General features: G+C 26.0%; 1 protein-coding gene across 1 annotated transcript in view; it reads right to left on the bottom strand.

Annotated features, from left to right (window-relative positions):
* The window catches only part of LOC135926752 (repetitive organellar protein-like), a 40,688-nt gene extending 23,338 nt beyond the window's left edge, over positions 1-17,350 (bottom strand). The window contains exon 1 of the mRNA XM_065462683.1: positions 16,250-17,350. Within this exon, the coding sequence (XP_065318755.1) occupies positions 16,250-17,350 (1,101 nt within the window). The remainder of the gene's footprint in view (positions 1-16,249) is intronic.
* Between the last annotated feature and the right edge of the window lie 2,670 nt (positions 17,351-20,020).

The following is a 20,020-nucleotide window of genomic DNA, read 5'->3' as shown; positions in this document are numbered from 1 at the left end:
TTTTAAGAATTAAGTTTGTTTTTTTAAAAAAAAGTGTAAAACCAAAATGATTTCTTTCAAAAAATGTAATCTGGCCAAATGTCAAAGGAGAGGCTTATCTTAGACATCCATAAAACTGCTCAATATAAGTTCTATTTAGACTTCAATTTTTTCTACTGAATGGTTTACGATATATCGATTCTAAAATATAATCCAAAAAAAAGTTTATTTGATAAAAAAAAATAATGTGGATTTTTTCCTTCTCCAATTTTACAAATATATTGAAACTTCACTATAAATTTGATTGTATATTTTAGGGGGCACAAAAGTACGTGGTCTTGAAATAATGGAAAAAGCCCTGCCGTAATTTTTTCTTACAACAAACTTGGTGAAAATTTTTTTTCAAAATCCGGGTGGGCAAGTCCGGGTTATAAAAAAATATATCAAAATATATATCAATTAATAATTGGAAAATTTTGGTAAAATATATAATTTGTCGTTTTTAATATTCATTTACTGCTTATATTTTCAGTTTATTTTTGAAACAATTTACAAAATACAACCAAAATTATTCGAAATAATTTTTAAACATTCCGGACCAGGTTTAAAATTTTGACCTTTGCGGATCTCTACAAAATATCGAATTCATATTGAAAAACAATAAAATTAATATTTTAAAATAAAAATAACTATAGTTACTTTATTTATTTAATTAACATTTATAATTTGACGGGTGGCCATGAATATGAGGGGTATAATAAAAATTGTAATTATAACCAAAGAAATGATGGCTGAATTTAACTCAGCATACTCAAAACATGTGCCCCGAAAATAATTAAATTTTTAAAAATTAAATTTAAAAGAAGGACCATTTAATATTTAATTGGATTATCATATTTTCAATTTCCCCTTTGAATGATCAAATTTTAAAAAATCCCGGCTATATAATTTTTTATTTAATTTGGAACGGGCTAGGCCAGACCGGACCCTATAAATGCCTCTGATACAAATGATATACTACAATAGTCATACCATATATATTAAAATATTTTATTTGTAATACTCGGTTTTATGAACATTTTAGTATTTATTAAGAATTATTTTAAAATAAATCAACGCTATAAATTATAATTAATTAGAATATAATTCCTTCAAAAAAATTTTTATTTACGTTTCCGTTTAATTTATAATCGCTTGAAAAAAAATTTAATCCATAATCAAAATTAATGTGACAATCAAACTTTTTTAAGTGAGCCCCTCTCTCATAGTTGAAAAGCTAGTTATGCCACTAATTTAAACCTGTCTATCTCATATTTTTCTAAATATATGATTATTAAAAGGACAACAGTCCGGTCCAGTCCTATCGTTCTTAAATCGTGACTGAAGCGATTAAAGAATCTGTCTTTTTGAAAACATCGGTCCGGACTAGTCTTTTAATTTAAAACCACGGTTTGGACCGATCTTTTGAGAACTGTGGTTCGGTTCGGGCCCAGAGATAGACCGCGATCTTCACTAATATTAACAATTCCAATGAGATACCAGATTTCTACATTTTAGGAAAATATAATATATAAATCTTCTATAATGAAAAATATTCATTATATACCTGTTTTTGATGAAATAATCATTGAAAATAGAATGCATTACCATTTTTCCCAGTTGTTTTATTATGAAGCTTCCTTTAAGATTAGGAGGATTTATTTCCGCAATATAAGAAAAAATTAAACGTGACAAAAAATATATTAATTTTTGCAATATCGTATCGAAAGATTTATAAAATATTAGATTACATTATATGAGGAATGATGATTAAGTGGTATTTAATTGATAAAAAAAATCGACAAGAATTTTGATAAAAATTTCAATCTTAAAAATAAATTTTAGTATAAATTTAATTTAAAATACTAAACTTTAAATAATCATATATTTTTTTTTATCCGATTTTCGTTTAAAAGGGAAAAAAAGGAAAAGAGAGAAGAAGAAGGAGAATAAAAAAATAATTATAATAAAAAACTAGCAATTATGATTATTCTCATTAACATTATGTTAATATTATTAACTCATCGTCTAATTAATATTCTGCTCCTATGTAATATTTATGATAGATATTTGAAAATTTTGGTGTTTTCATTTACTTATTATTCCTCATCCTCTATGAGTTTAAAGTTATCAATCAATAACACTTTTATAATAAACTCTTGTTTTTTTCCAAATCAAAGGTAATTAAATTTATCAGCATTTTTGCAATAGATTATTATATTTTTAATTGATTAAATATACGTAAATTCTTCCGTTTAATTGTTAAAAATTGTTAAAGATTATGTAAAAATTTGTCAATTTCTTTGAAGATGTCAAACAGATATGAAAAAAAAATAATTTATTTTTGATTGTCTCGATTTTAATAATTGATTGATTAGATATAAAAAAAATTATTATTTTAATTTAATTGTTTTAGTCAAGAAGTTATGAAAATGGATGATGTCACATGATAAGCAGAAGCTTATTAACACCCATCCAATGACCCTAATACTTCTCCTTGAGTTAAGTCACTGTTCCACCCCAATTGCGAAGATATAGAGGATGGGTTCGGACCCAACCATGATAACAATTTCATGCCACCTTAAATCTAATTGGCTCCTTTTTGTCATGCTAATAAATATATCAGAGATGCAGAGATATCATTTGCCGACCCGGCCCGGATTTTTTTTTTAAATTTTGTTCAGCCCGGGCCCATTATTTTTTTTTCAAAAAAATTTTCGGCCCTTAAAAAAATTTTTTTATCCCGATTTCTTTATAAAAAAGTTCTGTCAAGGTATGTAAATTTTTTCTACAGCCTTGATCATTAAAAAAATTAAAATATATCTGTTCGGCATCTTACGGATCATTTTTCAGCATATGAAATCCATATAGAGGGGCGACCGAGGACAGTTTGTCCATAAAAAATTGAAGTGCTATAAAAAATTGACAGAGCAATTTTTCTAAAATGTTATAACGTAATTTGATTCTTTATATATATCTCTACGCTAGAAATTAATATTTAAGAAAAAAATCATTTAGTTTTTAATTAATGCGAATTTTAAAAAGAAAATTTAAGTTCTATGAAAAACACCCGGGGTATCTATTATCCTTTCACGTTACGTGTCATAGCGCTTTTCTATTTTTAGATTTTTAAATTTTTTTTATATAAAAGTGTTGATTCTAAGTAAATTAATAAAAATAAATTGTCAAATATGTTTATCTCACCCGGAAGTATTTATTGTCACTTAAATCTGTCATATAATTACAAAAAATAAGTCAATCATCTTCATGTTGTCATTAGTGGTCCTAGACAAACTAGTGACTTCTAATGTTTTATAAATTTAGTTGGATTTTTTTTATTCAAAATAATCCCTGCTCATAAATGGCTAATATGTACCCGCCAAATCCTGCCTCAGGTCTTCATAATTTAATTTTAAAATTTTAAATTACCATAAATTTTGTCAATATTTTTATATATGATAAAATATATATTTCTTTATCATATAGAATTAATATTAAGTCTAAACAACGTTTATAAAAAAAGTTATTAGTGAAAATCTAATATTTTAAAAAGTTACTTTTGGTATGTTAAAATTTAAATTTACATTTAAAATTTTTCATGAACAATTTTGTCCGAAACATTTTTGGACCTACTTAAGCACCTTATTAAAATACATATTTGGCTTAAATTTCAAAACTTAAACTTTATTAATTTTTAAATTATTCGAGAAGGAAATACCTACCCCGGGAACACACTATCCCGAATTATTTTATCTCCAAATTTGTGGTAAAAGGAATGAGTTTGAATCACCACACTTTCAATTTGATTGGTTCGATAGTAATTCCTTATTCCTGTTCCTTTTAATATATATAGTCTTATTTATCAGTCATATGCGCACTTTCCCTGGCAATATATATAATTGCTTGAATTTAGAGAGAGAAAAAGAGAGATAAAATTATACTTTTCTAAAATAAATTTTAGAACCGGTCAAGATGGTTTGGACATATTGACGTGAAGGATTTAAAGGTGGATTGGGAAGAAATAGCAATATTTTATTAGGGATCATTTGAAATTGTTAAAACTGGAACCCCGAGATGGTATTAGAGAAGAATAAATCAAGAAGGATAATTAGCGTTGGAAGTTTATGAACATCCTTATATGAATTAGGGCAGAACTATAATAACGAATAGACAATATAATTGCGACGCCATTGAGAAAAAAAATATTAGGTCAGAATCACCTAAATTTCGGAATCATCTCATAAAAATGGGGGTACGGGATCTCAGCAGAAAAGTAGAATACACATCTGCCCTTTTTACCCCTATAGAGATTCCATCATCATAATATAGGATAGGTGAAAATTATTAGAATCTTATGTACAATACACTCCTTTCATACTTAACACTATAAAAATGGAAAGGCCAAAAAAATTTTTTTTTTAAATTATTTTCGACTCCGGTTCTTTAAAAATAAAAATTAACACCCGTTCCTAATTTTTTATTTTCAAACCCAACCCGAACTTTGTTAAAATTTTTGACCCTTTTATAGTTAGGCCTGGATTTTTAATATGTTGTTTATTTTCGATAATCTTTGGCTTGTATTTTGTAAATTATATTTCGAAGGGAAATTGGAGCAGAATAAATGACCCATTATAAAATTTTCCCACATTTTCCACCAATTCGTTGATATAATTTAAATATTTTTAGAAAAAATCGGCCAATAAATAAAATAATATTTATAGGTCCTTGTCTGGGTTTGTAATAATTTTTTTCTCTCTTTTTAATACATGGGCTAGAGTTGTTTGCAGTTCGATTTTTTTAAAAAGGTAACCCAATATTTAGTTAAAAAATATCAAGCCTAGAGATTTTTCTCATAGGTGGCAGAAAGGGTTGAACTTCTGTTAACGAAATCTAGAGGCTTGCATAATATTATTTTGGCCAAAATCTTAATTTAAAATCACCTAAATCGAACCGTTTTCAGGCCTCTGGTTAACACGTTGAATTTCTTTTTAACGGGTAATCTAGAAAAAAAACCCGGAAAAATAACTCCGAAAATAAAATTCCCAATTAAAAAAAATTAATAAGATTTTTTCTACATTAAATTAGTTTTTGAACCCTAAATTATCTGCTTTCTTTTATATCCTATTATAAATTAGTTTTTTTTTCACATCTTTAAATAGTTTGTTAAAAAAAAATTATGGGTGGGAGACGACAAGTTCCCAAAAATTATGCATAAATTTTTTTTTTTTTTTTTGACATATGTCCATAGTGAGATATAACAATTGGTATAAAACATAATTAGTTAAGTCACTTTCGTTTCTATAGAATAACCATTTTTATATTTCATTTTTTTAAATCCTCATATCATGTAGTAACTTTTATATCAATTCATAATTCTCAATTAATCTTAAAGTAAATTAAGTTGTCCTGTAACTGAACTACCATCTTTTTTTTTACACAACAGAGCATCCGAATGATAAATAATGACTTTTTTTAAAAAAAAAAGAGGGAAAATAATTTACAAAATAAATAAGTAACATTATTGTTCATAGAGCAATTAAGCAATAAAAAAAATAAATTTAAGCCATTTTAAATTTTATAGACAGATATTATCAAAAGGAAAAAGAAAAACATATACCTTTTAAAAAATAGTTTAATGGGCAACTCCAATCTTGAAAAAAAAATGTATATATATAATTTATTTTTATTAAGACATTAAAATGAAATTTTTTTTATAAGGCCCTTTGTTGTATTATATCATTATATTATTTACCTTAAAAATATTTTTTTATCGTTATTATATAATTCTTTCTGGTTTAAACATTAAAATTTCGGAGACTTTTTTATAACATTTTTTTAAAAGGCTCTTATTTTATAGCTTAGAATTTAAAATCCTTAAACAACGTTCAAAATAAATTAATGCTCAGAAAAACTGAATGCTCAAAATTACTTATGCTCATGCGCAGGTATAAAACTGAAACGCTCATAATAAAAAATGAATCTATCAGAAAAAAATATTAAATGCTCAGAATCAGAAATACTCACTGAATCTGCACCCTCTAATTTCAAAGACAATATTATGCCATACACCTCCCCCCGTTGTTGTAGTTCTTGCCGGTTTCTCTGAATAGAAATCATTGGTTACTAGAGCTTATTTATATTTGTAAATATGGGTTTGGCTAAATAAAAATTGGGCAAAAACATTCCAAATATTATATTTATAACTTCATATAAAACCTATTTTAAAAGATATGAAAATTGAACGTAAAAAATTAAAATATTTCAAATCCATTAAAAAAATTAAATTTCCTTTTTTCCAAATTTCTATTAATTATTATTCGGGATATAAGGTGCTGTTCATATAAAATATAAATAAATTTAACAAGCGTTTTTATTTAATTTTAGTTTTAAATTTTTGGCTGGCAAATTATTATTATTGTGAAAGTCAATATCATTAAAATATTTAAGTTTAATTTCTAAATAATATAATCATAATCATGAAATGTATAGATAATTATTATTCATCCTGAAGAAGACAATGTTTCTCAAGTTGGTGAAAGCCAACGTCTTATGAAATGTAAAAATAAAGACTGGAAAAAACAACGTATTTAAATCTAAAGAGAAGGTCGAAAAATTGATTGAGGAATCAAAATTATGATCTAGATATTACAAAACTAATCCAATAGAAGGAGTTCATGCATATTACTGGCTTCTTATAGTGGAAAACAATGTCAAGCCAATGTTATATTTACGATATATTTCTGTTCAGATGACATTTTCTTATTCAAAACATATCAATAACAGGATCATCAAACACTTTCCATTAGTCATAGGTTGAGATGTGAGATTAAAGAATATGTAGATTCATTAATACAAAATAGTCACAAAACCCTTCTTTATTCTCATATCGAATAGAAGAAATTTAGAGAGTTTAAGATAATCAAATCAACAATTTTATTTATTTAATGAAGGAAAAAATATGGGCCAGTAACAATAAGTACAAGCCCTTTAGAACAATATTGCATGTTAAACTCGATCAAATATTATTCAAATGAAGTTTTGGCCTACATAAATTTTATTGAGTATGCTATAATAAAGACCTGTTCAATTTATCGATAAATTTATACCTTAAAGATAGAAAGGAAAAAGGGTTATTGAAGATGATTATTATATAAATAATAGTTTTTTAAAGTGTAAATGAATTTTACAAAGTTAGACTACCAAAACAGAAAATGGACTAGAAAATAGGAACTTGTATCTGTAAATCCTTTCAAAGAAAATATATGTGCAAGCATCTATTGGTACTAGCCTTTAGATTAATATATTGCAAACTAACCATGGCCGCAAACGGCATCTTTATATGAAATAAAAGAAAAGGAGTAAGAACAAATAATGCTAAAAAATCTTTGTTTTTGACTGATGGAATTTCAATATATATTCTTAAAATCCCTGATTTCTAATTAAAATTATTATAATAAAATTTATTTATAATAAAAAAATATTATGAAATTTAAAATAAATTTTTTACTTGTGTATGTGTTACTTCTAATACCTTTAAGACCTAGAATGATAAATAACATGTACAAAAAATGTATACATTTTAATTTGAGAATCAGGTCATATTATTATAAATCGATCTCGTCCAGTTCAATCCCCCTAAAACCTGAGTGATATTTAACATATTCATCAATAAATCCGTCACATAATAGTAATACCCATCTTTGAAATGTTAGAAAGTTAAAATTCCCCTAAAAAGACATAGTGATGAGCAAAATTGCATGCTAAGATCTTTATTAACTTTTGATACGAATATCAAAATTTATTTTAGAATTTTTGTTAGAATTTTTTAGCTACTCAATCCTACCCTGAATAATAGAGTTATCATTATCCATAATTGATCTATGTTATGCCAAAATCTTTATGACCCCCCCCCCCCCATGCAATCACCCTGAAGACATAGAGTGATAAGCATCAATGTAATCAATCGATCTCTTTATTCGCTTTCATTTGATACCCATATTTAGGGTATTTTAAACTCCCAACCTTACCATACCCAATCTGAAGAAATGGACATCAATGTAATCAATTGATCTTTGTATTAACTTTTATTTGATACCCCATGTTGATATATTATATTTGAAAAATTACCCACCCCCCCCCCCCCAACAAATACCCTGGTGACATTGAATATTGAATCAATGTAGTCAATTTACTTTGTTGTTAGCTTTCATTCGACACCCAGGTATACATATTAGTGATCTGCATCGGGCCTAATTTTTCAAGCCCGGCCCGGCTCGAAATTTTTTTATAATGCTTTGTCCGGCCCGGCCCGAACCCGAAATTTTTTTAAAAAAATTTTGCCGGCCCGGCCCGAATTTATTTAAATGTAGAAATTAATTCTTATAATTACTCAAAATAAACGATATATGTTATATGGCGTCTACTTTCTATAAATAAAATCACATATTTTTATTTTACATAAAAAATTCAACATAAAATTGATAAATTTAGATATATTTTATAAAAAAATTTTAGGCCCGACCCGACTCGAATTTTCTTAAAAAATATCCGGATTCGGGCCGGGCCTACTTTTGCATATTATGTAGAATTTTTTTTAGGCCCCCCCCCCTAACCACCTACCTTGACTACATAGGTTTTAGTATCATATTATCAATTTATCTTTTTATTAGCTTTCATTTTTAAATGTGAAGAGTAAGTTTAAATTGATATTTTACAGGAATGTTATGCGATAATATTAGAGTATTAGAATTGTGTTTTGATAATTACTTATTCATTTTATCCTATATATTATGGAAATTCATCAATTGGTTATATTTTTTTTATTTTTGAGACATTTATAATTATAATTTTTATTATCTTTGTCAATCAATTTATTATAAACTTTTTCAAAAATATACCTTCTTATTTGGGGTTATTGTTAGCCAACTTTGTAAGTCTGGCCATGGCCTTTCTGACTATTAAATTATTCGGTTTTTTTAGTTAACTCGTTATTTGTAACTAAATTTTGTTTACTCTGTCCTTTTTCATATATGCCATAAGTAGAGTTCAATTTATATCAATTGAAATGATTATTAATTTAATTATTTATAATATAATTTGTGATAGAATTTTTTTTTTTAAATTAAGTTAAATTATTAAAAATAAAATACTTCAAAAGAATTCCGGATATAGTTAATTATTTAATATAAAACTATATCAGGCAATGAAATATAGTTAAGGTTCGTTATATCTAACTAAATTTCAGGTTTTCTTGGTAGGTAAAATATACATAATACTTTACTGTATATAACTTTTTTTAGTCATATGGTGATTTTAAGAGACAATACAAATTAGATTAAAGGTGAATTTTTATTAAAGTCATATGCCTCTGAAAAAGGACTCCATGGGATTAAATAGGTTAAATGTGATTGGTAGAATTGAACCCTTGTAGGAAAAAAATTTCGGGACATAAGCCAATTTTATTTTCCATTTTAAATATTGGTTTTTATTATGCTATGTCACTATCAGGAAAACAAATATCCCATTAAATTTTGTTTTTATATATTACTAATTTAAGTATATAAACATTTCAGTGCCCTTGATTAAAAACGTGGTCCTAATGTAACACAATCCTTATACTAATTTTAAAAACCTGTATGATATTTTTTCTTAAGGAATTTTTTTATTCAATTATAAAGCTACTAGTTAATAACCTGTCAAGAATGACGGGGTCGAGGGGTAAATAGTTAGTTTATTTAATGGTACTAAATATGCCTATATATTAAAATTTAGGAGAAAAAGAGGTAAAATTGTTGCAATGTAACCCGTGAGCATTAAGGGTATTAGAAATATCAAAATTTAAATTTGTGATAGGAATCATATTGGGTAAAATTAAAAATAGAGATGCTTCAAAATTTTTGAATTTTAAATATGGGCTAGACATTGGCCTCAAAATTTTTTTTGCAGACATAGCCAGGCCTGGTCAAAAAACCAAGTCCCATGCAACTTTCATAAAATTTTGCCATTTATTTCTATTTTAATTTAATAACAATGTCTTAAATTTAATTTTATATTTCATTTATTTCTATTGTAATTTAATAACAATATCTTAAATTTAATTTTATATTTAGAATAAAATTTAAATTTGTGATAGAAATAATATTGGGTAAAATTTAAAATAAATATGCTTGAAAATTTTTTAATTTTAAATATGGACCCGACATTGGCCTGAAATTTTTTTTCTCAAACCTGGCCAAACCACAATAATTTTGTAATTTTTTCCCAAGCCTGGAGATAGGTAAATCTCTGAAAACCATATTGTTGGAAAAATTTTCTCAAGCCCGCCATAGACCATAATAATTTTGTTAGTTGAAAACTGAAATAAAATATATAAAATTCATAATTCATTTTAAAATAAAATCAGAATATAAAAGTTTCATGGGCTTGGTTGGCCTGGCGATTTCTGCAAAAAAATTTTCAAGCCAATGTCTAGCCCATATTTCAAATTTAAAAATTTTCAAGCATTTCTATTTTATATTTTACCCAATATGATTTCTATCACAAAGCTAAATTTTATTCTAAATATAAAATTAAAATAAGACATTTTTATTAAATTACAATAAAAATAAATGGCAAAATTTTATGAAAGTTGCATGGGACTTGGTTTTTTGATCAGGCCTGGCTATGTCTGCAAAAAAAAAATTTCAGGCCAATATATAACCCATATTTAAAATTAAATCTTAAAGCATATCTATTTAAAATTTTATCCAATATAATTTCCATCATAAATTTAAATTTTGATATTTCTAATACATGCTCACGGTATACATTGCAACAATTTTACCTCTTTTTCTCCTAAATTATAATATTTATATAAAAATTTCTAATAAAATATAGTATCATACACACAAACTAAATAATTACCCTTCAACCCCGTCAGCTAGTATGGTAATAAACGGCAAAAAAATATAACATTACACTATAGTCTCCTCTCCTTAAATTTTATTAGGAAGATACGAAAAAGATCATGTTTTGATCATGGAGATTATATATATTAGATATTATATAAATAATAAAATCTTATACATTTTTAATACATGGCTCTTTAGAGGTCCGTCAGGCCAAAAGCTCCTTATATAAAATTATGTTAAAAAACCTAGTGCTGTAAAATAACGTCAAAATAGTAACGTCATTATTAACGGCTTTAATTTTTTTGAAGAAAGGAACGCTTTTCGTTATCTTCTTCAAGAGGTAACGAGTTCTTGAATATAATGCAAAATTACTAGTTACTTTAAATGTTTTCTAAAAAAATATGGGGAAAACATATTATGAAATTACTTTATTTTTTTTAAAAATTCTATAAATAATTTAAGCCGAGTTTTTAATTCACATCAACCACCAAATTTCTTCATTTTTAATTTAAAATAAATTTCAGTCAAGTTGTTAATCTAATTTATTGAATCAATCAATGTATGTAAATTTATGTACTTGTTAATATTATGATTTATTTTATAAAAAATATTATGTCTAAGGGTAAAAAGTTTACAACTTGTAAGTGTAAATTATGTCCCAACTCAAATATTTTAATCTCTATGTAGAATAAACATCATACTTCAAACTGTGCAGCCATTGTTAAGGAAAAAATGGGATATCTGATTTAACTTATTATAACAAGATGAACTCTTTGTATAACTCTGTGAAATTAATATAGCCAAATTAAGGAGGAGAATGGCCACAAAGTTGACGAATCTTGTGATAAATCCAAATTATAGAGATTTTTAAATAATGACAAGTCGTTCATAGACGAATATTTTATGGCTATATATATGATTTTATAGGTCATGGAACCTGTTCCTATGGCTCTTTCAATTTTAGAACTCCTATGATAACTATTATTATATTAAAAAAAATGTCTTGAAATAATTTCACTTTATAAGCTACTTATTATTGCAAATATGCAAGATAAAGATAAAAGGCATACAGTTGAAGTATTGTTCACAATTTATATTTTTATAATATTTTATGAATATATATTATTGCAACAATTCACCCGCTATTTAAATGAGATTGGCCCCCATAAAAGTAGATGTCAGCGAAGGAAGGAAGCTTACTTATTTCCTTTTTGAGAAAAGATCCCGATAATGGAAAGGCAGACTTGTTTACTTTAAAAAACAGCACACGTAGGGGAGACTGGGGTTAGGTAAACTCCGGGGCATGGCAAACCACTTAGTCTTAAAACAGAAGGTTAAAATTTTATCCTAATATTGTTTTTATTAGTTAACATCTATAGACATAAAAATTTTTGAAATAATTAATTATTAAAAATTTTATTTTAAGAAATAAAATTTTAATGAAATTTTCAAATGATAGAATTTAATTTTTATTAAAACTAATATATATAATCTCCATAAACATAAGACGATCGTTTTCGTATCTCCCTAATGTATTTTAAATTTAAGGAGACTATATAGTGTAATGTTATTTTTTTCTCTCTTCGAGAATCAAACTCGAGCCTCCCGTTTCAAAGGCATATGCTTTACCGCATGCACCAACTTGAATATGAATAAATTTAAAATATTAATTATATATATAAAAGTTTCACGCAGGCACCAATTTGAACATAATTAAATTTAAAATATTAATTATATAGATGTTGAAGGGTAATTATTTAGTTATATGGTATTAAATATACTTTATTAATAAATTTTATATAAATATTAAAATTTAAGAGTAAAAGAGGTAAAATTGTTATGTATACTGTGAGCATGTATTAGAAATATCAAAATTTAAAAATGTGATTTAAATTATATTGAATAAAATTTAAAATAGAGGTGCTTTAAGATTTTTGAATTTCAAATATGGGTTATAGATTGGTCTGAAATTTTTTTTGCAGACATAGCCAGGCCTGATCAAAAAACCATGGGTTGAAGGGTAATTATTTAGTTTGTGTGTATGGTATTAAATATACTTTATTAATAAATTTTATATAAATATTAAAATATAAGAGTAAAAGAGGTAAAATTGTTGCAATGTATACTGTGAGCATGTATTAGAAATATCAAAATTTAAAAATCTGATGGAAATCATATTGGATAAAATTTAAAATAGAGGTGCTTTAAGATTTTTGAATTTTAAATATGGGTTATAGATTGGTCTGAAATTTTTTTTGCAGACATGGCAAGGCCGCATCAACCAAGGCCCATGCAACTTTCATATTCTGATTGTATTTATAAATGCATTGTGACTTTTTATATATTATGTCAGTCCTCAACTATCAAAATTATTATGGTCTTTTGCGGGTTTGAGAAAACGAAGTGCGAGGACCTGGCTTGGAAATTTTTTTAATATTAGGCATAGGTGTAATATTTAACACAGAATATTTAAATGGCCCTCAGGTAAAATCTAATTTAAATATATTTTTATTCAAAAAAATAGTATTCACTCTTAGTCTTAATGGCTAGACCTTTGTTGGGGTGAGCTGGGTTAAAATAGACTGAAAAATAGATATGGTTTTTAGAGATTTACCTATCTCCAGGCTTGGAAATAAATTTAAATTACTATCGGTGGCCAGGTTTGAGAAAATTTTTCTATAAAATTATTATGGGTTGGGCTTGGGAAATATTTTTATAAATTATATTGGGCTGGGCTTGGAGAAAATTTTTCAAAATTATTATGAGCTTGGATGTTTGAGAATTTCTTTATTATTAATTATAGGTCAGACATTGGCCCAAAACAAATTTTTTTGCAGGCCTGGGCTTGACCTGATCAAAAAACCAAGGCCCATGAAACTGAATTTTGATTGTATTTTTTAAATTCATTATGATTATTTAAATATTTTATTTCAGTTCTTAACTACCAAAATTATTATGATCTTTCATTGGGCTTGGAAGAATTTTTCATAATTAATATGGTTTTGGACTTTGCCTGGGAATTTTTTTTAATATTAAATATTAGGTATAAGTAATCAGTAATATTTAACAACTAATATTGGTATTATCAAGTAAATGCTTTAAATTTATTTTTACTCAAACCCATAGCACTTAGTTTTAATGGATTAAACCTGGCCTGAAGGGATGAGGGGGTAAGAAGAATAAAAATTGGATATTATTTTCAAATAACAGGTAACATGCATAAAAGTAAGAAGAAAATTTTCATCACCCGTCATTTTTGACGGGCTATTTACTAGTATATATATAATCATTTATATGTAAATTAAATTTTATAGCAAAGATAAACACTCTTCTATAATTTGTGAAAGTTTTATGGGTATTTATTATATCTAGATATTATTTCAATCATGATTTGTCATTTAGAGCTAGCGGGGCTTGATAAACCATACACGTCAATTATGACAGTAGTAATGAAATAAATTTCAAAATCTTAAAAAGACAACTTCATGGTTGTTTATGATTGGTATTTAGGATTTATGCTATGAAATCATAATTAAGATCTTTATTTTTTTATGTCCAAAATGTTTATTAAAATTAAATAAAATAAAATAAAATTTTTATTTTTATATATAATTAGCTTAATTTTTAGTATTATGTTATTTTGAACAATAAAACAATAAAATTATTCTATACGTATCATTATTAATAAATTAAAATGCATTTCAATTTATTATGGTCTAAAAAAACGAATGGTTTAGGAAGCCCCTTCAAGGGGTTTGCCTCACCCCGCTATTGGGGCTTGTTGAACAAAATTTTCACTTTTACAAAAACTAAAATTTAAAAAAATGATTATATTCTAAAAAATTTTTATAAGGCACCTTTATAGAATATAGTTTTAGGTATCTAATATATATTATTTTTCTAAAAAAACGGTTTGACTAACTCCAGTCTCCCCTACAGATTATTTTCTAATAAAGATTTAAAAAAGTGGATGAGAATCTAATGTAGATACTTTCGACGATGAACTAAGCTTTTTTCAAAATAAAGATAATTCTTTAATTTTTAATAAATTCCCCAATTAAAATTTTTATTGATCCATTATAATAGAACCCTTCCATTCTCTGCGCCACGTGTGTTTAGAACAGCTAAAGCTGTCTTGAGCACGCAGCTCTCTTGTTTATCTGATCAAAATTTTAAAAATCAATTGTTGTTAAAAATAAATAAAAAATTATTACAAAAATATCTTATCTAATATATTATTTTTGTATGATTTTATTTATAAATTATATAAAAAAAAATTATTATAAAAAGATATCTTATTATATATTATATTTTGCATATTTTTATTTATATAATATATATATAAAAAAAATTTTTGTTAATTTTTTAAGTAACGAGTAACCCGTTACGTGCGTTCCTTTTTTCACAAGGTAACGAGTAAAGGTAATGCGTTCCTTTTTTCAGACTTAACAAGTAACGCGTTTCTTTTTTGAAATAACGTTTATAGCATTAATAAAATTTATAAAAATTGGACCAATTTTTTCTAAAGTGATATTATCTACTTTTTATGGCATCTCAGCAGATTTTAATAATACTATTTTTTGTATATTTCCATGTAAAATAATACGAAAATATTAATTTTAAATCAAAATACATATTTGTAGTTCAGATGTCAAAAAAGATTTTTTGATATAAAAATGAAAGCTTTATATAGTTAGAAAAATGAAAAAAAATGTAACAATTTTTTATATAGATATAAAAAAAGATATCATTTTTTTCAGGAAAAGTGAAAAAAAATATATGAGGTTTAGAAAAGTAAAAATACGAAAAATATATCCTTAATTATGAATGGATCAAGCCAAGCATAGTATAATTTTTCCTGATGGGTTAACGCCTACATCCTTCAAAACTTCCTTATTTAGGACAAAATTCATTTTTAGGAATATATTTTAATAATGAGGTTTTGTTATTGAATGTAAAATTCTTATAATTTATAAATTTATTTATAAATAGGATAATAAAAAGCACAGGTTTTATATAATTTGAGCTCTTGAGGATCTGAGAACCAATAATAGCCCTATTTCATTTATTTGGAACAATATTTTTTTTAGTTCTTATATCTCAATATTTTATATTCATTATTTTATATTAATTAATATTAGGATGAGTTCGTTTAATTTAATTCCCAATAATTCTTGAATTAATTCATTATTTGTAATTAAAATAATTTAAAATTTCTATAAAAAAGTCGAGTGTCAAAAGAAATTTTATTTAATATAATCATTAAGTCTTTTAAAATATTATATATTCTCAAATTCATCAAAAAAACTCCTAAAATATATCATTAGTAATGTAATACTAACCATCTTAAGCATTTCCCCTCTCCCATTTCTCTTTATCTTAGCAATTTGCCTTGAGTGTTCTTCTTTGAAATCCTTTATAGTTCTAGCCTTGGCTGAATTCTCATTTTTAACGTCTGATTCTAAGTCTTTTTCCAGTGTATTGGCATCGCGTTTCAAATCGCGATATTTCCTTTGCATCCTGTTCAGCTCTTTCAAATAATCGGATTTTATAGGAGTCGAAACAAGGATGGAGCCATCGCCGTTTAAGGAAGCCATGGAGGACACAGTACTCTTGGACAGAGTTGGGTTACTCCCCGACCATTTACTCAACAAAGAGGTATCATCTTCCGTAAAATCATCAAAATCTCCCAAGTTATTGGCGGAGTGCCACTCCGAATCGGTCTCTATCAGATCTTCGAATGATCTTATTTTAGGTCTTTCTATTTGATCTATCGAATCCAGACTAAGAACTCTGTGGTTAATTAAGGTACTACGACGAGGTATAAGGGAAGTTAGTCTTACGTTATGATCATGGTAATGATGGCGGTCAAGAATTTGAGAGTGATAGTATTTTGAAGATTTAGGGTGAGAGAAATCATGTGTATCCTGTTCTGTTAGCTTTGTCAAAGAATGGCACCGACTGGGATACTTATATTCGCACAATCTAGGCGAATCGAGTTGATTGGGTAGACTTTTTATGATCGTAACACCTTTTTTATTTGAAGATACTTTGATCGTGGGTTTCAATTGTTTAGTCGTTGGGCGGTAGAAATTATTCGCAGCCCTAATCCCGTATTTGATTCCTTGCCGGTAAAGATTGGCGGATAACTCTTTCCTCGCAACTTCCCTCGTCACGAACCTATTCATTTGCCTTTTAAATTTAGGGCATAGATCCGTTTTTTTGGTTTTCGTTTGGACACACTGTTTATCCTTTTTGCTATAACTCGAATCATTGCTACTAGAATGCCATGAATGGGGTAATGTAGGCAAGTCTGGAATAGAAATATCAAAAACTGTGTCCGATTTTATTCGGTTCAATGTGTTTTGAATTTTTTTAATATTGACATCTGCTAATCTCTTTATAACTTTCGCACGGTGGCCGCAGCAATGGCTGGTTTTCATCAATTATTTAATTTTTTTTTTAATTTTTAAGAAATATACAAATTTTATATTGTTATTTCATTATAATTCAATTCGAAAAAAAAGGTAAAAGATTTAAAATTGTAAAATAATTTATTTTATAAAAAATTAATATAATTATATTTTCACCAAACTATTTAAAACATCGTAATTAAATATAAATTTTTCAAGGATAATTTTTGTGTATTACAAATCTTTGGTTTTTTTAGGTATTGTAAATTTTTATTTTTTTTTATTTTTTTTTCTTTACCTTTACAAAATTATTTTTGCTGGGTATAAATTCACATGTATACATAAAAATAACTTGATCATAAAATTAAAATATCCATTATTTTTTAAAAAAAATGATTATTTGTATAATAGTAATAAATTTATATGATAAATCGTTACTAAGCAAAAAAAAATACCTGTCCCTTTTATTATATAACCAAAATAAAATACAATAATTTTGTTATCGGATTTAAGAAAGTAAATATACATTACATCTATAGCACGTCTAAGTGATACGAACTAACAATTTTAAGCTCATAATAATCTCTCTTTTTTTATACAGAGTATATAAAAACAATTTCTAAAAAAATTGCCATATCGGGGGGAAGATTATACTCTTCTAGCCCCCATTATTTTTTGAATTTTTACAGGATATCTTTCAAAGAATAGGATTTTCGAAATAGCATGAGATAAATATTCTAATTTTTTTCCCCTAAATTTTAATGTTAAAATGATAAGTAAGTGAATTGTTTGAGAAAAGTTTCTCTAGATTTGAAGATATAATAATGTTCTAAATTTAAGTTGCTAAATAATGTATGCAACCGACTATATTCTAAAAGCGGAATAAATATTTAATTTCAAATTAAAATATCGTTAAATTTCTATATTTGCATAAAATCAGGAACTAGTGCTACACGCAACCAATTGTTATCTACAAAACAAATTTAAACAACATATTCATATTTTTTAAAAAAAGCTTATACAATGGCGGTAATCATATAATATTTATACATATAAAATATTTTTAGATGGGCAGAAGTAAAGATCTGCATTTCTGTGCTCCAGTACGAGTCCGAGTTTGGAAAATATTTTTAATTTTATATTAGTCACTTAATTACCGGTGATATTACACTAATAACTAAAATTGGTGGAACAACCCAAAGCAGCTATGGGTATCTGTTTGATTCTACCGGGAACTTCATATCTAAAATCAAATTAGTCTCCAATAGAAAGTGTTAAATTACTTTCCATAAAAAATAGAAAGTGATAAATAAAATTTAAAACATTGGTTATTTATTTTTTCCAAGTTATCTATATGTTGTTATTTGTTGGCTCAAATTATTATTTTTTTTTTAAATTGTCCTGAAAAAAAAAATTTTATAACAGTTAAATCTCAAATTTAATAGATCAATTTTAAAATTTGCAAACACAAAAATATGGTAAAAATTATTTATCAATGAATATAGATTTCAACAACACGCTAAAAATTTGTAATATTTATTTTTATTTATTTGGATATAAAACATTATAATCCTAAACATATCAAGTTGAAAATTTGATTTAATGATATAGTTTTATTTTATCCTATTCGTTCTATGGACATGGAATAATATAATCTTATCCCTAATCCTAAAAAAACCCATAGTTCAATTTAAATTCTAGGAATCCCAGGAAATCTAAATCACTCTTTAGCATTTCTTTGTTGAAACCTGACATTTCCATATATTCAAATTTTTCAAAAAGCGATAATAGATCATATTTATAAATTTGGGAAAATGTTTTGATAGAGCACCTAAACGAATATGATACTTAAAGAAGGTTCTGAAAAGCTTTCGGATCAATGAATATTATTATCATCTCTCAATCACTTGGAAAGATTTTCCTTACTAATAACCTTCTATTCTTCTTTTAATCTCCTTTCTCTTCCATCGAGCATTTTTCACGGAAACTCTTTATCATTTAAACGTCCTAAAGACAATCAAAAACCTTTTTTTCCAATAGAAATTGGAAATATAAAAAGTAAAGTAAAGAATAACAATTTTTTAAAATTGGTAAAAAAAAATTTATTCAAAATTTTTAATCGATTCCTCAATAAAAAAAAAGAACATGGATTATAAAAAAATATAATTTAATTTATGTATATAATAATTTTAATTATATTTTAAATCATTTTAGCTATAATATTCTATAATTCAGCAAATAAGTAATTCCTGATTTTCTTTTGCCTTATTTTTTGCAAATAAAATAATATAAATAATGTTTTCCTAATATTATAAAGAAAGACGGGAAAGGGGAATAGGAAAAAAAAAGATAGGGAAAGGAAAACAACTCTACGAGGTTATTATGGCTATATAACTGCTTAAGGCTAATCGCAAAAATCTTGAAACTCTCTGCCAAAACAAATAAATAATTTTTGGGCTTCTACTCATAATTTAAGGCCCCAGAATCTGTAAAAAATCTGGCTTGGGCCTACCAGTGCTTGCAAGTATTTTTGTTATTCTCTGGGTTACAATCGAAATCTAGTGTCATGACAGGTTCTATAAAAATCTATTTGTTATTCTAAAAAATCACTCTAGATCTGCTAAACTCATGAATGTCTATAAATACATCCAAATGTTGTGATTAAAATACAGCAAATTTATTAATATAAAAAGTTAACAC

This window comes from Gordionus sp. m RMFG-2023, chromosome 3, assembly GCF_954871325.1.
Source record: "Gordionus sp. m RMFG-2023 chromosome 3, tfGorSpeb1-WG-v2, whole genome shotgun sequence".
NCBI lineage: Eukaryota > Metazoa > Nematomorpha > Gordioida > Chordodea > Parachordodidae > Gordionus > Gordionus sp. m RMFG-2023.
This window is presented reverse-complemented; position numbering and strand designations above follow the sequence as displayed.